The 17,057-nt window shown below is 41.0% G+C and overlaps 1 protein-coding gene across 2 annotated transcripts in view; it reads left to right on the top strand.

Annotated features, from left to right (window-relative positions):
• Positions 1–12,770, top strand: part of POLK (DNA polymerase kappa) — a 75,787-nt gene extending 63,017 nt beyond the window's left edge. For both annotated transcript variants that reach the window (XM_063453625.1, XM_063453626.1), the window contains 2 exons: positions 12,311–12,362; positions 12,590–12,770. In XM_063453625.1, coding sequence (XP_063309695.1) covers positions 12,311–12,362; positions 12,590–12,674 — 137 coding nt within the window. In that variant the 3' untranslated portion in view covers positions 12,675–12,770. The remainder of the gene's footprint in view (positions 1–12,310; positions 12,363–12,589) is intronic.
• Positions 12,771–17,057: the final 4,287 nt, after the last annotated feature.

Raw genomic sequence — 17,057 nt, 5'->3', positions numbered from 1 at the left:
ACAGGCAATCTGCATTTTGAGAGAGAGAGATCAGATAAGTTTTATTTAAACAGAGCAAACACTTTGTTGGGGACAGTTAACCTGTTATAGGATGTAAATCTATGCTTCCCAAAAAGGAGTATGCAGGGAAGGTGCATCTTTAAGCAGGTGTAACACCCACGGAAATATGATTGATGGTCTTAGCAGGAGTCAGGGGCATTGGAAATAAATTAAAATATAACCTGTTAATAATATTAAGAGAAGAAACACTTGACTGTTAACATAAGTCAAGCTAGTTCGTTAGAAAACTTATATCTGCTATGACAGGTTCACTTTAAATAGATGAATTGTGTACTTGGAGTCTCGTGAGACTGATCGTGGTTAGTTTGTTTTTTGGATTGTGGTGTTTGATAAAATAATGAAATGCAGCATTTATAGGGTGTGATTTTGCAGAATATTGATTGCACTAGAGCTTTACGTATCAGACATAACTTTTGATTCTCAAATATTTTAATGCTTGATAGAGGGGTCTCTAATTGAGCCAATGCACCGTTTTCAGTGACATGCCCCAAAATGGGAGGATCGAGCAGGACCTCTAGTACGGCATATACTTTGGGACCATCCTTTCCAGCGTGTCCCTACTGCTTCTTTTTGTGGGTCTGGAGACATTCCTGTTTCCAGAAACGCTGGATTACATTTGTAAAGTCTGGAACCCTTGTTTCTCATAGAACATGTTTAGGAATTGTCACAAATAGTACGACCATGGTATTGTGTGGTTCTTGTAACTGCTTGCTGCTTGCATCACAGTGTCCCCCACACAGTGATAATATAGCCAAAGTATATGGCTGTTTATTAATCTTCTCTCCACCTGATTCATTTATCCATGACTGATGGAATTAGAGACCGATTGTGACGGACCGCCTGGCACCCCGACCGGGTACCTCCATCAATCGCTGCTTCCTAGTACTTGCGAGCACCATAAGCACTGTACTGGAACACCATAAGCACCGTAGACCACACGAAATGCCGCAGCTTGGTTGGGGTCTCACCGTTCTCCACCCACCCTGGACCCAAGACCAGGATCCAGTTTCCAGTGGGTAGACCTCTCCTAGTCCACAGAGCGTAGCAGGAACAGCTGTTATACGAGCTCAGGGGAGTATTGTGATATAGCAATCCCCAGAGTGAATGTAGTTCTCCAATCCCCCAAACATGAGCCAAGATTTGGCCACACTTGGCCTTCTATGACAATCCCCATACAAGGGGTACGCCCACAGTGACCTTGTGGAGGACTGATTTGCAACTTCACAGATCAATAACAATAAGGTTACAAGGCACGACACTCCCACACACAGCACATAATCCCTGCCCTCTGCCTTGGAGATAATTGGATCAGTAACTGTACTAATTCTAATCCAATTATCTCCAAGCACCGAAAAAACATACTTTTTTAAAACATCCCAAAAGTAACCTAAAAATACATAAAACTCCACAAATGTTACATCCCCTGATAGCCCTGATCTGGGTGACAAACATATCCAAAAATCACCCAGATCAGTTCAGGGGTTCAGGAATTTCCTTGAAGTAATTTATTTGACCGACCGCAGGCATGGTCCCATAGCCAAAAATAGTTCCATAGAATTGCCGCTGGAGGACCGACCGGGAACCGCAAAGTCTTTAGGCTGAAAATAGTTCCAGGGCATTCACGGCTAAGTCCCCCTGAAGTCTACATGCGGTTTTGGTCCATGCGAACAAGATGGCCTCCACCTCATGGTCGTCCATAGGAATTGTGGCACCCAGACAAAGACTTAGACAACTGGGGTGGAAATTGCAACTTAATGTATCCATTAAGCTTAACCAGCTCCAGTGTGGTTTCCAATTTGTGCGGCTTCTCGGTTACCGAACCATATAATCCCAATAGACAAACTGAGACTTTTATATTACAGTTTACAGGGTCCATAGTCTGTGGGCAGGAGGCTGGCAAGCAAACCCCTCCAAGAATGTGTGGCAAACTCACTTGAAAAGGGAAGTTTCACACCGATCTTTTACTCTTTCCCCACCCAAGTTCACTCACATCCATTGTCATCCAGCTCACGATTCATTCACATACCAAAGGACAAGTTTGACTTCACTATTTTTAGTTTAGCTAATGACATTCATTGATATGAAATCTGACAAAGTCTTACCATCATTCTTGTTCCTCTACTGAGAATGTAAGCGATATATGTAATAAGGGATAGCAAATACCTCACTGTCATGCCTTCAATAACTTCTGCTCTTTAGAAAGAACGTAGAATTCAGTCTTTACATTGTTTTACTAGAAAATTTACAGATTGTGAGAAACACTTTTTTAAAAATAGATCTTCCTCCCATCTCTCAGTCAGTTCTTCAGCACTCTTTACCAAAGAATGAACTGAGTTGGTCATTCTGTTCTCCCCACATAGCAACCACAGTGCTGTGGTTGCTATGGAGAGGGATATGACATCACTCCGTGCAATGAAGCCAGAGTGACTTATATTGCTTGAGGAAGAGACCGCAAGCAGGGCAAATCACTGACAAGACCAGGCGGACCGGAGGTCGGTGTTACATCAAGAGTAATTCCCACCAAGATGAGGGATATGGCAAATGGCATGGTGTGTGGATCTTTACATTTTACATTGAATGCATCATGTATCTTTATGATACATTATCTATTGAATGCATTTGGGGGGAGGATTTAAGTAAGCTTTAATATCCAGTGACAAGTTCACTTTAAAGGAACTCTCCAAGCACCATAACTACTTCGGCTCACTATAGTGGTTATTGTGCAAGTAGTGCCCTGGAGCCCCTATTGTAAGGAGTCAAGCCAGGTTTTGAATGGTTTGACTTCTTATCAGGGCCGGCGCGTCCATAAGGCGGCACAGGCGGCCGCCTTAGGGCGCACGGGCTCTGGGGGCGCAAGATTTCAGTGACCGACAGGAGGGAAGCTCTCCCTCCTGCCGGGCCACCATCTCGGCCCCCGGTGCAGCATGCGGCTGTGCTGTAATCAGACGCGGCGAGGGAGCTCTAACCTCTCTGCTCTGCTCCCTCGCGCGCTGTCTGCTGATACCGCGGGAGCCGGAATATGACGTCATATTCCGGCTCCCGCGGTATCAGCAGACAGCGCGCGAAGGAGCAGAGCAGAGAGGTTAGACCTCCCTCGCCGCGTCTGATTACAGCACAGCCGCACGCCGCCCTGCAGCCCCACTGGACCCCAGGGAAGGATTCATCATCCACACCAGCTCTCCAGGTAGGGAGGCTGGGTGGAAAATATTTATTTGTAAAATAATTAGTGAGTGTATGTGTGTGAGTGTATGTGTCTGTATGTGTGTGAGTGTATGTGTCTGTGTGTGAGTGTATGTGTCTGTGTGTGAGTGTGTGTGTGTCTGTGTATGTGTGTATGTGTGTGTATGTGTGTATGTGTGTGTGTGTGTGTGTGTGTGTGTGTGTGTGTATGTGTGTATGTGTGTGTGTGTGTGTGTGTGTGTGTGTGAGTGTATGTGTCTGTGTGTGAGTGTATGTGTCTGTGTGAGTTACGGCGTGTGCGTCTGCGAGTGACAGTGTGCGTCTGCGAGTGACAGTGTGCGTCTGCGAGTGACAGTGTGCGTCTGCGAGTGACAGCGTGTGTGTGAGTGAGTGCGTCTGTGTGTGTGCATGTGAGTGTATGAGTGTGTCTGTCAGTGTATGATGAGTGTGTCTGTCAGTGTATGATGAGTGTGTCTGTCAGTGTATGATGAGTGTGTCTGTCAGTGTATGATGAGTGTGTTTGTCAGTGTATGATGAGTGAGTGCGTCTGTGTGTGTGCATGTGAGTGTATGAGTGTGTCTGTCAGTGTATGATGAGTGTGTCTGTCAGTGTATGATGAGTGTGTCTGTCAGTGTATGATGAGTGTGTCTGTCAGTGTATGATGAGTGTGTTTGTCAGTGTATGATGAGTGTGTTTGTCAGTGTATAAGTGTGTCTGTCAAATCAGTGAGAGTATGTTTGTCATTGAGTCTGTGTGTGACTATCAGTGTGTCTGTCAATGAGTCTGTGTCTGTCAGTGACGTCTGTGTGTTTGTCATTGAGTGTGTGACTGTCAGTGTGTACAGAGTGGAGCGGAGCGCGGTACAGGAGCTTCTGTTTCCTGTACCTGGCCAGACTGACAGGAGGTGCTCACAGAGAGAGCACTCCCTGTCAGTTCGGCCGGGTACAGAAAACTGAAGCTCCTGTACCGCGCTCCACTCCGCTACACTCTGTACACACTGACACACCAGGAAGGGGAGTGTGACCACTCAAGGGGTGTGGGGTGCACCAAGGGACAGGGAGGGAATGGGAGAGAAACACCAAGAGACAGGGAAAAGAGGGGGGAGGGGAGAAGAACACTGAGGGACAGGGAAGGGACCAGGGAGGGGCTGGTTAAGAGGCACATAGGTGAAGATGTTTTTTTTTGGGGGGGGGTGGGGGGGGTGGGGGGGGGGGGGGGGGCGGAAAAATGCATCTTTGCCTATGTACCTAAAAATCCAAGCACCGGCCCTGCTTCTTATTTGGGGTCTGATGAGGTCTTGGGGGGGGGGGGGGAGGGAGGGGGAATAAATACCTAATACAGTAACATTTAACCCAATTTGCCAAATTTAGGCAAAAAATATGATTTAGAGAATTCTCCAACTTGACTATTATTACAAATCTAATTCTTTTTTTTAAATCCTTACATTTGGATTTTATAGTGTATTTGTGATGAAGCATCATGTATCGTTCACCCGTTGGTGGAGAGTCAAAGAAAAGAGATTTCACTTCCACTATCTAAAATATTGTAGGTGTAATGGCAAAGCTGTTGCTGTGTTCCTGACAAAAAGAATGTGATGTCAGCCGCCAATCAAAACCTGTGATTGGTTTATTAGTTCCTATCTTTCCGGGGCGCAGGAAAGAGAAAAGTTTTTAGGTATTTTTTTAGTTTTTAATGAGGTTGTATTCACAATGCCCAAAATTAGCTAATGGTATATGGTATTGCCAAGTACCAAGTTTGGGGACAGCCTAAGTTACCTAAAGTACCTCCTAGATTTATCTACACTAAAAATCATAAATTATCTGTCATATTATCTAGCACTATAACTATTATCTAATCTAATCACACACCAGCATACCTCATTACTTACCTAATTAACTGCTGAGTTCAAGGCCGTTTTGTCAGGATTGCATATTCTAAAGTAGTTTCTATAATTTTTGCCAGTTGCCCTCTCACCCTCTGTTTCCTTGTGTATAACTAGCAGGATGACAAAGGATGGAGCTTTAGTAAAGCTCCACAGCATATGTCAACTTTGTCATCGGCCATTGGTCCATATAATTGTCCCTCCAGCAATGTGTCACTGGTCCTCTCAAGTGACTTACAGTAGAGCCAACTGAAGTCAGGCACCGCAAACTGGTTAAACTAGGCTTGCACATGTTCAGCTTTGGGCAAAGGATACCATTTCCAGGCACCAATGTCTTAGATACTTGAACATGGCATGGCAGCGCCTATAATGAAAACACGGAAGGTCCAGTAATCTGTCAAAAATAGTGAGAGGGGGTGGGGAGCGTTGAGTGAACTGATGGACGGATCCAAGGAATCCAAATAGAGACATATATCTGCTTTAACTGTGGACTTTCATATGTTGCCTGATGACCTTTGCTGCATTGCTTTCAAGACGTGGAGTTAAATCAAAGACTGGAACAATTCCAAATACAAGTTAATAAATGAAAACTGCGGGCTTAGTGCCCAGAACAGAAGACAAGAACCAGTGGAAAGGACAGCAAACCTGCTTTTAACTGAATCCTTGTAAGACACGTTGATGATTGTTCCCATTGCTCACTGTGATTTGTAAATATGAGTTCATGTTCTTGGGAGGTCTCAGGGACATACTGATTAACGACCAACCACAGGAGTTTTATCATCTTTCACCATCATTCACTAGGTTTTCTGCAGAGCTGTAAATTGTCAGTGTATCAATACAAAGTGAACATTACACAAAATAGTTACCAAACAATCTGCTCTTTAAGGGCTAAGGTAGGACAGATCTGTACACAATAGAGGTGAGACTGTAAGATACAAACTAAAACTCAAGAGAACACAAAACCTGATAATAAATAAAGCAAATCGCTGTTTAGTAGAAATTCCCCCAATAGAAACATGCATGCATTGATTTGTACATTTAGGCATTGGGGTTATATCTAGAAAGAAAATCTGGAAAAAAAACATGTCTGCAGCCTTTGCAATCGCTCCCCGTTTTCCAGTCAGTGGAGTCAACAGAAGATGATTGACAGCCAGGGCGTCATTTCTTAATTTACCTATAAAATTACCTTTTATGAAGTGCATTTAAGATGAGAGGCTCGTTCACGTCAGGAGCTGAGATGCTTTTTGTGTTTTAGAGTGGTCCTTTAACCCCTAATGGGCCTGGCGCCCCTATTAGGGCTTCACAGCTCACAATGTCAAATCCTGCATGACTACCCAGGCCTCGGGGTTAGCTGTACTTGCAAAGCTTTTCAAATATGTGACCTCTAGAAATAACTTTTCAGGTATACATTTGGAAGCGGTTTGACTTGCACAATATGCAACTAAAATTGCAATCATGTCAAACAAGTTAATGGGATATTCCAAACTCTTTAACCCCTACAGTGCCAGCTGTGCCCAGGGGCAGTACCCTGCTCCTACAGTCCAGTGATTATAATGGTGCTCTAGTGGTTACAGTGCCAGCGGGGCCCAGGGGCCATACCCTGCTCCTACAGACCAGTGGTTATAATGGTGCCCCGCTGGCACTGTAACCGATCCAGTGGTTATAATGGTGCTGTTATTGGCCAAACAGGAGCTGATACTCGGAACTCAATGAAATGGCAGAAGACGGAATTCGGCAACTTCCTGTAGAACCTCAGCTATTGGTTAACAAGGGGAATTGAGTAGAAACCCTTCTAATATGCAAACTTAAGGCATGGAGGATTCTGGAAAAACAAGGCCTCTCAAAAGATTTGATCAAGGTCCTCCTTAATTCTGCTAGGAAATCCACATTTAGGACTTATTTACGTATATGAAATAAATTCTGCTTATAGTGCAGTGAAGACAGTTGTAATGATTTGAATACTTCCATTCTGAATATTTTGACATTTTTTAGATCAGGTTTTTCTAAAGGTTTGGGCATCTCCACCCTTAAGGTACATATTTGAGCACTTAGTCATTTTACAGGATTATTATTTAAACATTGAGATAAGGAGATTTCGAAAAGCCATCTGGCAGTAACACCCTCCTCAATAGTTATCTTCCTTCCAGTGATCTATGTTTAGTGCTTAGTTCTTTAAGTAAAAGTCCATTTGAACCTCTTAATGAAGTTCCAATAAAATTTTTATCAGCAAAGTTTGCTTTTCTAATTGCAGTCGCTTCGGCAATACAATTGGGAGAAATTTCGGCACTATCCGCATCAGAAGAATTAACAATTTTTCATTAAGATAAAGTTATTCTACATTTAAATCCATCTTTTCGTCGTTAAAGGCATTGTGCGCGCTTTGGTTTGTCAAAATTTGTCATCCACTAAGGAATCCAGACTTCACCCATTGGGTGTTAAATGTTCTGGACAGCTTTCTTCTGTAGATCAGAACATCTTCCCATCAATTTCAAGGGTCGGTCAAAAGGAAAACCAGCTTCTAAATCCACTTTTGCCTGGAAATTATCGACTGTGCATATAAAGCTGTGGGTGGTAGATTTTCCGAAAAGAAAATAAATCAAGGATCATTGTACTCTAGGCACGGCAACTACATGGTCAGAGAAAGCTCACACATACCTGGAAGATATCTGCAAGACCTCAGCATGTTCGTCATTCAACACTTTTGTCAAGCATTACAGGCTAGACATCCGTTCCTGAGCCGAAGCATATTTGTGAGATAACCCACCCTTATTGGATCTTGCTAAGTCACTATGGTACTGCCGCTATACCTTTTGGAAAATATGAAATTTTACTTGGCGTCAATTATTTTTTTTTCTGTAGTATTAGAGACCGTACACATTTTCCTCCCTGTTTATTAAATTATATTTTCGCAGTCAAATGGTGCTTTCTTATTTCTTGTTACTACTTGGGTCTGCCGATTCTAAAGGGTTTTAAAGGGTTTAGGAGGGGAAGATTCTAATAATAAAAAAATATATAAAATTTTCAGGTTACCTGTCCCTATAGAAGAACACCCCTTTGGTACTGCCGCTAAGACTCGTACAAAATAATTTATGGTAAGTATTTTTTTTTTTTTTGTTTTACGAACAGCAGTTTTGGAACAAAAACTTTGAAGCGGTCTGTGAGCTAAATTACAACTCAAAGTGATCATTTTATAACAAAATAGTTGTTGCTATATCAGTTCTCTCATTCTTCTATTCTATATTTGACTAACTCCCCAGTCCCTGCTATTGGCGAGTAAATCATTTTTATTTTTTTTACTTGCTTCCATTTTATATAATAGTTTGTGTTTGGTTCATCTTGTAACGGCTGTGTCTTGCAAAGTTTCTTTGTCTGTCTTGGCAATAGGCAGGTGTTCCAAGGTGTTTCAAAGGATTCTGAGAAACAAGTTGTTTACAAGTGCATTTCATTGTCAATGACCCAAATAATAGACTGGGCAGCCTGACATTAACGGTGTAAACGTGACAAAAGCAAATGTTAAAATGAGACTTATGTAATCCTAAAAAGAGAATATAAAGCCGAGAAAACAAGTGTAACATTGATCTGTCTGAATCCAATGTGATTAGCATTTCTCACTCAACGGCTCATAGAGCAGAGAAACAAGAAAGTAGAAATAATGACTTTGCCTTATTCGCGTTTATTTCCCGTAACACAGGGGAGGGCTGACTACGTTTGGTTTGTGGGAAAGCATGAATGAATATCGATTTTTGCACATGAATAGTGTTGATGTATCAATGGATGGCCACCATGTGGGTTTGACAGATGGAGGATGAAGTTGTGAGGTGTGACATAAACTCCATCAGTATGACCTATGCAGCATGAGGAAGCAGTTCCAGAGATCTCTGCGTGCCTAAGAGATGCAAACTCTTACGTCTATGACTCCATTGACACAAATGTTTCATCTTAACCTACAGCCACGTGCAAACACCTCCATGGACAACGTACACAGTCCTCATCGTATGGCAGCTAGGTTGGTTCCAGATGTCTCCTCAGTTGGCTAGTTTAGGCCTAGAAATCATTAAGGTTGTGATCCACCAGCTCAAATACAAACCCACACAGTGTTAGGCTAGTAAAAGCCCTGCACATTTCCTGCTTACTATCTCACTCCTGTTTTGTGCCATTAGACATTTTAACATACCTCAGGCTTCTAATCAGTAGAAGAATGGTGTTATTAGGCTGCAGCCTACAAATTCTGTGTGCTAGTGGCCCGGGGGTTATTACCTCTGCCAGCCTTACCCTGGTATCTGTATATACATAAACAACTGATGATGTAAGTACAGGGAGAATGGATAAATGTGGACTGGGTGAAGCTTCTGATCATGCAAGAATAGGCAGAGTAGGTAAAGGGAACTAGTTACATGTTCTGATGTTGTAAGGTTGAGATGAATGGGTAAAGGGCATGTGGCCAAGGTTTCGATGTAAGAATCGGAACGGTGAGTAAAGGGGGCCGGTTGAGGTTTATGATAATGTAAGTAAGTATGGGGAGTGTAGGTAAAGGGGGGCTGGTTAAGGTTTATGATGCTGTAAGAATGAGTAGAGAGGGGCTGGTTGAGGTTTGTGATGATGTAAGGATTGAAAGAATGGATAAAGGGGGCTAGTTGAGGTTTCTGGTAATGCAAGAATTGGAAGAGTGGTTGAAGGGGGGCTGGTTGAGGTTTCTGATCATGTAAGGATTATACAAATTGTGAAAGGGGAGATGGTTGAGGTGTCTGATGATATAAGGATTGGAAGAATGGATAAAAGGGGGATGGTTAAGGTGTCTGATGATATAAGGATTGGAAGAATGGATAAAAGGGGGATGGTTAAGGTTTCTGATGATATAAGGATTGGAAGAATGGGTAAAAGGGGGATGGTTAAGGTTTCTGATGATATAAGGATTGGAAGAATGGGTAAAAGGGGGATGGTTAAGGTTTCTGATGATATAAGGATTGGAAGAATGGGTAAAAGGGGGATGGTTAAGGTTTCTGATGATATAAGGATTGGAAGAATGGGTAAAAGGGGGATGGTTGAGGTTTCTGATGATATAAGGATTGGAAGAATGGGTAAAAGGGGGATGGTTAAGGTTTCTGATGATATAAGGATTGGAAGAATGGGTAAAAGGGGGATGGTTAAGGTTTCTGATGATATAAGGATTGGAAGAATGGGTAAAAGGGGGATGGTTAAGGTTTCTGATGATATAAGGATTGGAAGAATGGGTAAAAGGGGGATGGTTAAGGTTTCTGATGATATAAGGATTGGAAGAATGGGTAAAAGGGGGATGGTTAAGGTTTCTGATGATATAAGGATTGGAAGAATGGGTAAAAGGGGAGATGGTTAAGGTTTCTGATGATGTAAGGATTGGAATAATGGGTAAAGGGCGTTGATTTAGGTTTCTGGTGATTCCATTTTTGGGAATGTTGGTGAAAGGGTATTACTCAAGGTTTCTCATTATGTAAGTATGATGAGATTGGGTGAAAGTGGAGACTGATACGCATTTCTGTTGGAAAGATTTTTCTTTTAAATCTATAATACGAGTTGACTCACATGTTACTTAGATAAGAACAAATGTTTATTGAAAGGAAACTTGCTTTGCTATCTCCCGCTCCCAGGGTGTGAATAATTAGTTTACTTTAAGTGTTATTTCTCTAAAGGCAGCTTTATTATTATAGGCTTCGTTATTTAATAAATCCAACCTGTTTCCCTTCTATTTAAAGTGGTTATTAGCAGTGTGAGGAACTGGTACTCGCAGATTGTTCACTTGAAGTGGGTTGCTGCGTCCTTTTGTGTGTCTATTACCAGAACAGCTGGAATGATGTTAAATGGACACTCGCGTTCAGTGCTTAATGGATTCCACTTCTCCGCAAAGAGGATTATTGTAGCTGTGCATAGGTTTACATACAGCATAACACCAACAAATAGGAAAACGGCTCGGAAAAACGAAATTGTAACGAATGATAGTGTGGCTGCATTTGTTACTGTTTAAGGCATGTACACCGTAATAGCTGGCTAGTGTTTATTGTAACAAAACAGGATGAACGTTTATTGATTTAGAGTTCTATATGCGGATCCTGAGCCTAATGACTTGTTTTTGTGATAAATCTCGGTCTTGCTGTAGATGTGAAATACACAATAAATGGGAGCACTCTACTTGACTAATACTGGTTTCCGTTGCTGTCTTACGTGTTTACACCATTTGTCATTCATTTGTCATTTTTTGAGTAGTGTCTGTCTGTCTCTGTCTACAAAATATAAATTAAAGACCAGCGCACACCCACAAACCCTTTTAAATTTTGCAAGCCTACTTAAAATCACCTACTGCAGCAAACCATATGGCCATGTTGTGCACCTTATCTTCGAGTTTTGTATTTTTCTGAGTGTTTTTTGAGCTTTATACTAATTTTGGTGCAGCTTCTTTTTTGTAAAATTTATTGGTATTAATATCTACTGTTTTTAGACATTTATTACTAGCGCGTGTTTTTCACTTGTTCTGTGTACATGTTGTGTTAGGCCAACACTATGACACTGTACCCCTATATCAGTGGGTCCTACACTAATTTTAACATGGGAGGCAAACAACTACTTAAATAGCGACAGTGCTAAATTAATATAAATTAAATTAAAATTAAAAGGCATTGATTATATTTTTTGTGTGTTAATATATATATCCCACCCCGTCCTTCCCCAAACCATTCCAACTTCCAGTGTCCATCACACATCTTGCTTGCCCTTGTGCTTTGGTTTGGTATGCTGTTAGTTGCTCTGTAAAAGTTCTGAGTATTAATACAATTTTGATATTTCTACAAAAAAAACATTATAAGATATTGTAGGGGATGCACGTTTATGGATAAAACTCATCCAAATGTTACAGTTCAGCAATTTTCATATTCAGAGAAATGACATATTTTTTTTTTTCAAACTGCAATATTTTATAACAAGTGTGTTGAAATTGCTTTGTGGCTTATCCAGATCTTTGAGTGTTTGTTTTATAGCTTTTACACCATCTCCACCCGTTACTCAGTTTTCATTCCCCCAGACCCAAATACTATGTTTATCCCCCCAATTTCCCTCCCATATAATTATACTTCCAGTCCCCACATCTCTCTATTATTATCCGTTTCTTTTTAGAATTACGTTTCACGGTTTCAATAGATCTATTTTTTTTTCATCCTACAGACCACATCAGAAAAGGAAACCGGAGTAATAAGGCTACCAAGCAGATGAAAAGGTATGATATGGGAACGACACAATGTTAATAATGTTTGGGTGTATAAATGTGTTCCTGTGTTTGTTATACAAATATAAATTCTATGGCGTTTATTCACTAAACGCCAGATTGTAGTGAATTTAAGATGGAATATCGTCTATGTATCTATTTGGATCTCATGTAGTATGTATAGGTTTGTTCATATTGAATTGATGTATTATGTATTTTTGATTTTCTTTTCTTCACAGGTCAGGGGTATCGAACCAGAATCCCATGTCCAAGAAACCCAAATCAAACTGCCCTACGAAGACAATTGACAGATTTTTTAAATAGTACCTTTATATTGAGAGTTTCAGTCTGTCCCTGCTGCCAATCACAAAAAAAAATAACTATGCTTCCAGTTCAGCTCTTTGGTCCAGGATTTAAAATTGACTTGCAATTCCCAACAAGACTCACGTTAGTGGATAAATATCCCAGGGTTATTCACTAGAGTGTAACTTGTTTGGTATTCAAAGTGAATTTGACGTGCAATAAAACGATTAATGCTAAATGAATTTCTATCTATTCTGTTTCCGTATAATATAATTTATTTAATATTTTTTATAGTTTTGGGTAATATGAAGAAAGCTTTGCAGATATCTTGAGGTTCTATTTAAAAATATGCCGTGAAGATGTGTTTTTTAATCTGAATAAATGTATAATTTATAACCTGTATTTTTCATTTTAGCAATATAATATTTTCCTTGTTTTCGTTTTATGTGCACAGAAAAAAAAATATATGTACTCCGTTTATTTGTTTTGTCTGGTAGCCGAATTGTTTTTTTTTCTTCCTTCATTCAGACACAAAATCAAACTCAAATTCATTGTTAAAAACTAATCAAAACTTTCGGGGAACATGTATGTGTGGTGGGTGGCATCATCATTATTTGAGTTTGAACATTTTCTAGTATTTTTGGTGGCCTTTGACTTTTGTGCTCTATATAGATACAGTAACAGAAGGAGTCCCCAAAGACAACGAACATGCACTGTCCTCTGGGCTTTTTATTAAAGGGACACTATAGTCACCTGAACAACTTTAGCTTAATGAAGTAGTTTTGGTGTATAGAACATGCCCCTGCAGCCCCACTGCTCAATCCTCTGCCATTTAGGAGTTAAATCCCTTTGTTTATGAACCCTAGTCACACCTCCCTGCATGTGACTTGCACAGCCTTCCATAAACACTTCCTGTAAAGAGAGCCCTATTTAGGCTTTCTTTATTGCAAGTTCTGTTTAATTAAGATTTTCTTATCCCCTGCTATGTTAATAGCTTGCTAGACCATGCAAGAGCCTCCTGTATGTGATTAAAGTTCAATTTAGAGATTTTTGATACAATTATTTAAGGTAAATTACATCTGTTTGAAAGTGAAATCAGTTTTTTTTTCATGCAGGCTCTGTCAATCATAGCCAGGGGAGGTGTGGCTAGGGCTGCATAAACAGAAACAAAGTGATTTAACTCTTAAATGACAGTGAATTGAGCAGTGAAATTGCAGGGGAATGATCTATACACTAAAACTGCTTTATTTAGCTAAAGTAATTTAGGTGACTATAGTGTTCCTTTAAGGTTCGACAATCCCTCACAATCCCCCATATATGCATATATACCAGTAGACAAGGTGAAGACCTAGCCTTTACTAGAATATACTTTCCCCCACCAGAAAAAAAATTATTGTCAGAACTCTGGACTACGTGAAGGACTATCTACAGTCACCAGGCCCTGTACTGGTATGACTACCTACAGTCACCAGGCCCCGTACTGGTATGACTACCTACAGTCAGCAGGCCCTGTACTGGTATGACCACCTACAGTCACCAGGCCCTGTACTGGTATGACCACCTACAGTCACCAGACCTCTTACTGGTATGACCACCTACAGTCACCAGGCCTCTTACTGGTATGAGTTCCTACAGTCACCAGGCCCCGTACTGGTATGAGTTCCTACAGTCACCAGGCCCTGTACTGGTATGACCACCTACAGTCACCAGGCCTCTTACTGGTATGACTACCTACAGTCACCAGGCCCTTTACTGGTATGACCACCTACAGTCACCAGGCCCTTTACTGGTATGACCACCTACAGTCACCAGGCCCTGTACTGGTATGACCACCTACAGTCACCAGACCTCTTACTGGTATGACCACCTACAGTCACCAGGCCTCTTACTGGTATGAGTACCTACAGTCACCAGGCCCTTTACTGGTATGACCACCTACAGCAGGGATAGGCAACCTTCGGCTCTCCAGATGTTGTGGACTACATCCCCCATAATGCTCTTACACACATAATGCTGGCAAAGCATCATGGGAGGTGTAGTCCAAAACATCTGCAGAGCCGAAGGTTGCCTATCCCTGACCTACAGTCACCAGCCCCTTTACTGGTATGACCACCTACAGTCACCAGGCCCTTTAGAGTATTTCCATTGGAAATCCATCTATTCTGGCCACATGAGTGCCCCTAAATATATTTTAAACACTCGTGGCCAGAATAGTTGGATGATTTCCAAGCTGTTCATCCAAATCTGCTCATTTTTCTTTCATTCCAATAATTAGGTGTGAAAATGCACTGAAAAAGTAATACATCGAGGGGAAACCGCGCTGCAATACATTATCAGCGTGAATTTCTTGGGCTATTTAAAGAATTAAATTATTGTTAATATTCTAAATTATTTATATACATCACTTTCTATTACATAGAGGAGGCTTCAATATCTTGCTAGTGTAACCCCTTTCTACGTGACTCCCTTGTGCTTGTTCCCAGCACATTCTATCTTTAATTTATTGTGTACTCGTCCCTTTTTAGAGGCAGTAAAGTGTCGACACATTGTTGGGCATCGGCTCCTTCCTATTGTGGTTACCCCTGGCTTGCTTGATAGCTATATTATTACCTTAAAGGAAAACTCCAAGCACCATGACCACTACAACCCTCTCCATTGATCATGGTGCCAGGAGTCCCCTGGCTCCGTCCCATGGTAAGATGTCACACTGTTATAGAACATGCGCTGCATCTGCCTCATATAGTCTTCTCCAGCAAGAGAAGCACAATGTCACTGCTTTGAACAAAGCAAGACCGCAGCAAGGCTGGGAGTTCAACTGAGCAATCTGGCGTTATCTGCTGGAGAAGACCACATGTAGCAGATGTGGCATGGACACCCGGTGGGACCCAGGTAAGTTGTCAAACTTTACTGAAACAGTTTGCCATCTTACAGTGGGACAGCTTCAGGGCCTTCCAGCACCATAACAACTACAGTGAGCTGTACTGGGTATGATACTTGGACGTTTTGTTTTGCGTTGTTCACATGTTCATTTTAGTTTGTTTTTAACTAGTACTTGTGTCACACAGGTGCTTTTGGCAATAATATAAATAAATATCTTGTAATGATGTTGCTGACATTTCTTGTGTTGCTTTTAAAAATGTATTAATAAAGTTTGTCAGTTTGCACTTTTAATTGACTGTGGTGTCTCTTAATGTGTGTTAATACTTTCTCTATCCGTCTTTATGTGTGGTGTAGTTCCATACATATTCCCGCAGATGATTTATTATTAAATTATTTTTCATTTATCTTTCCATTGAGATAGGAAGGCCCAAAAATTCATGATTTCAGCAATATATGTTCCTGTACTTTTTATACATACATAAAGGAAGGGTACTCTTTCCCAGGGTGTATACAACAATATTCGTACATTGAGAGTCCTCCTATTTTCCCTGAATTCTGGTCAGTTCAACCCCAAGCTGTAATTGTGAGTAATGTAGTGTGTTTCCTGCTCTGTGCCAACAATCAGACCTAATCATTGTGTATAGTGGCAGTGTGTCTTCCATTACACGTGCGTTATCAATACACAGCAGTCGGTAAGCCAGGCACACGCTCTGACCTTGCTATGACTTTTAGTTGTCATTACACACAAATTGACCAGCCTGCACCACGTGACTTTGAATACCAGAGGCATAAAGTCTCGGGATCAAAATATAATTTTGCCTCTTTATAAGTCGGTGGTAAGACCACACCCTGAATATGCGGTGCAATTTTGGGCATCTGTTCTAAAGAAGAATATCATGGCACTAGAAAAAGTGCAGACACGAGCTACAAAATTGATAAAAGGAATGGAGCATTTTAGTTACGAAGAAAGGTTAAAAAATGTAAATCTCTACAGTTTGGAAAAACGGCGCCTCAGAGGGGATATGATAGCATTATACAAATATATTCGGGGCCAATACAAACCATTATCTGTAAATCTATTCATAAACCGGACTATACATAGGACACAAGGTCACACATGTAGGCTGGAAGAAAGGAGATTTCATCTAAGGCAAAAAAAAGTGTTTTTTTGTTTTTGTTTTGTTTTTTACAGTAAGGGCAATAAGGATATGGAATTCTCTGCCTGAAGAGGTGGTTTTATCAGAGTCCATACAGATGTTTAAACTGCAATTGGATAAATACTTGCAAAAACATAACATTCAGGGATATAATTTCTAATTAGTGGGGTAATAGCTGCTTGATCCAAGGAGACATCTGACTGCTATTTTGGGGTCAAGAAGGAATTTTTTCCTAGTTTGTTGCAAAATTGGAAGCGCTTCAGACTGGGTTTTTTGCCTTCTTTTGGATCAACAGCAATAACATATGTGAGGAAGGCTGAATGTCATATGACATTGAGATAGCTCAGTTGGTAAATTAGCCTGTTCA

Source organism: Pelobates fuscus, chromosome 5, assembly GCF_036172605.1.
Source record: "Pelobates fuscus isolate aPelFus1 chromosome 5, aPelFus1.pri, whole genome shotgun sequence".
Lineage (NCBI taxonomy): Eukaryota > Metazoa > Chordata > Amphibia > Anura > Pelobatidae > Pelobates > Pelobates fuscus.
This window is presented reverse-complemented; position numbering and strand designations above follow the sequence as displayed.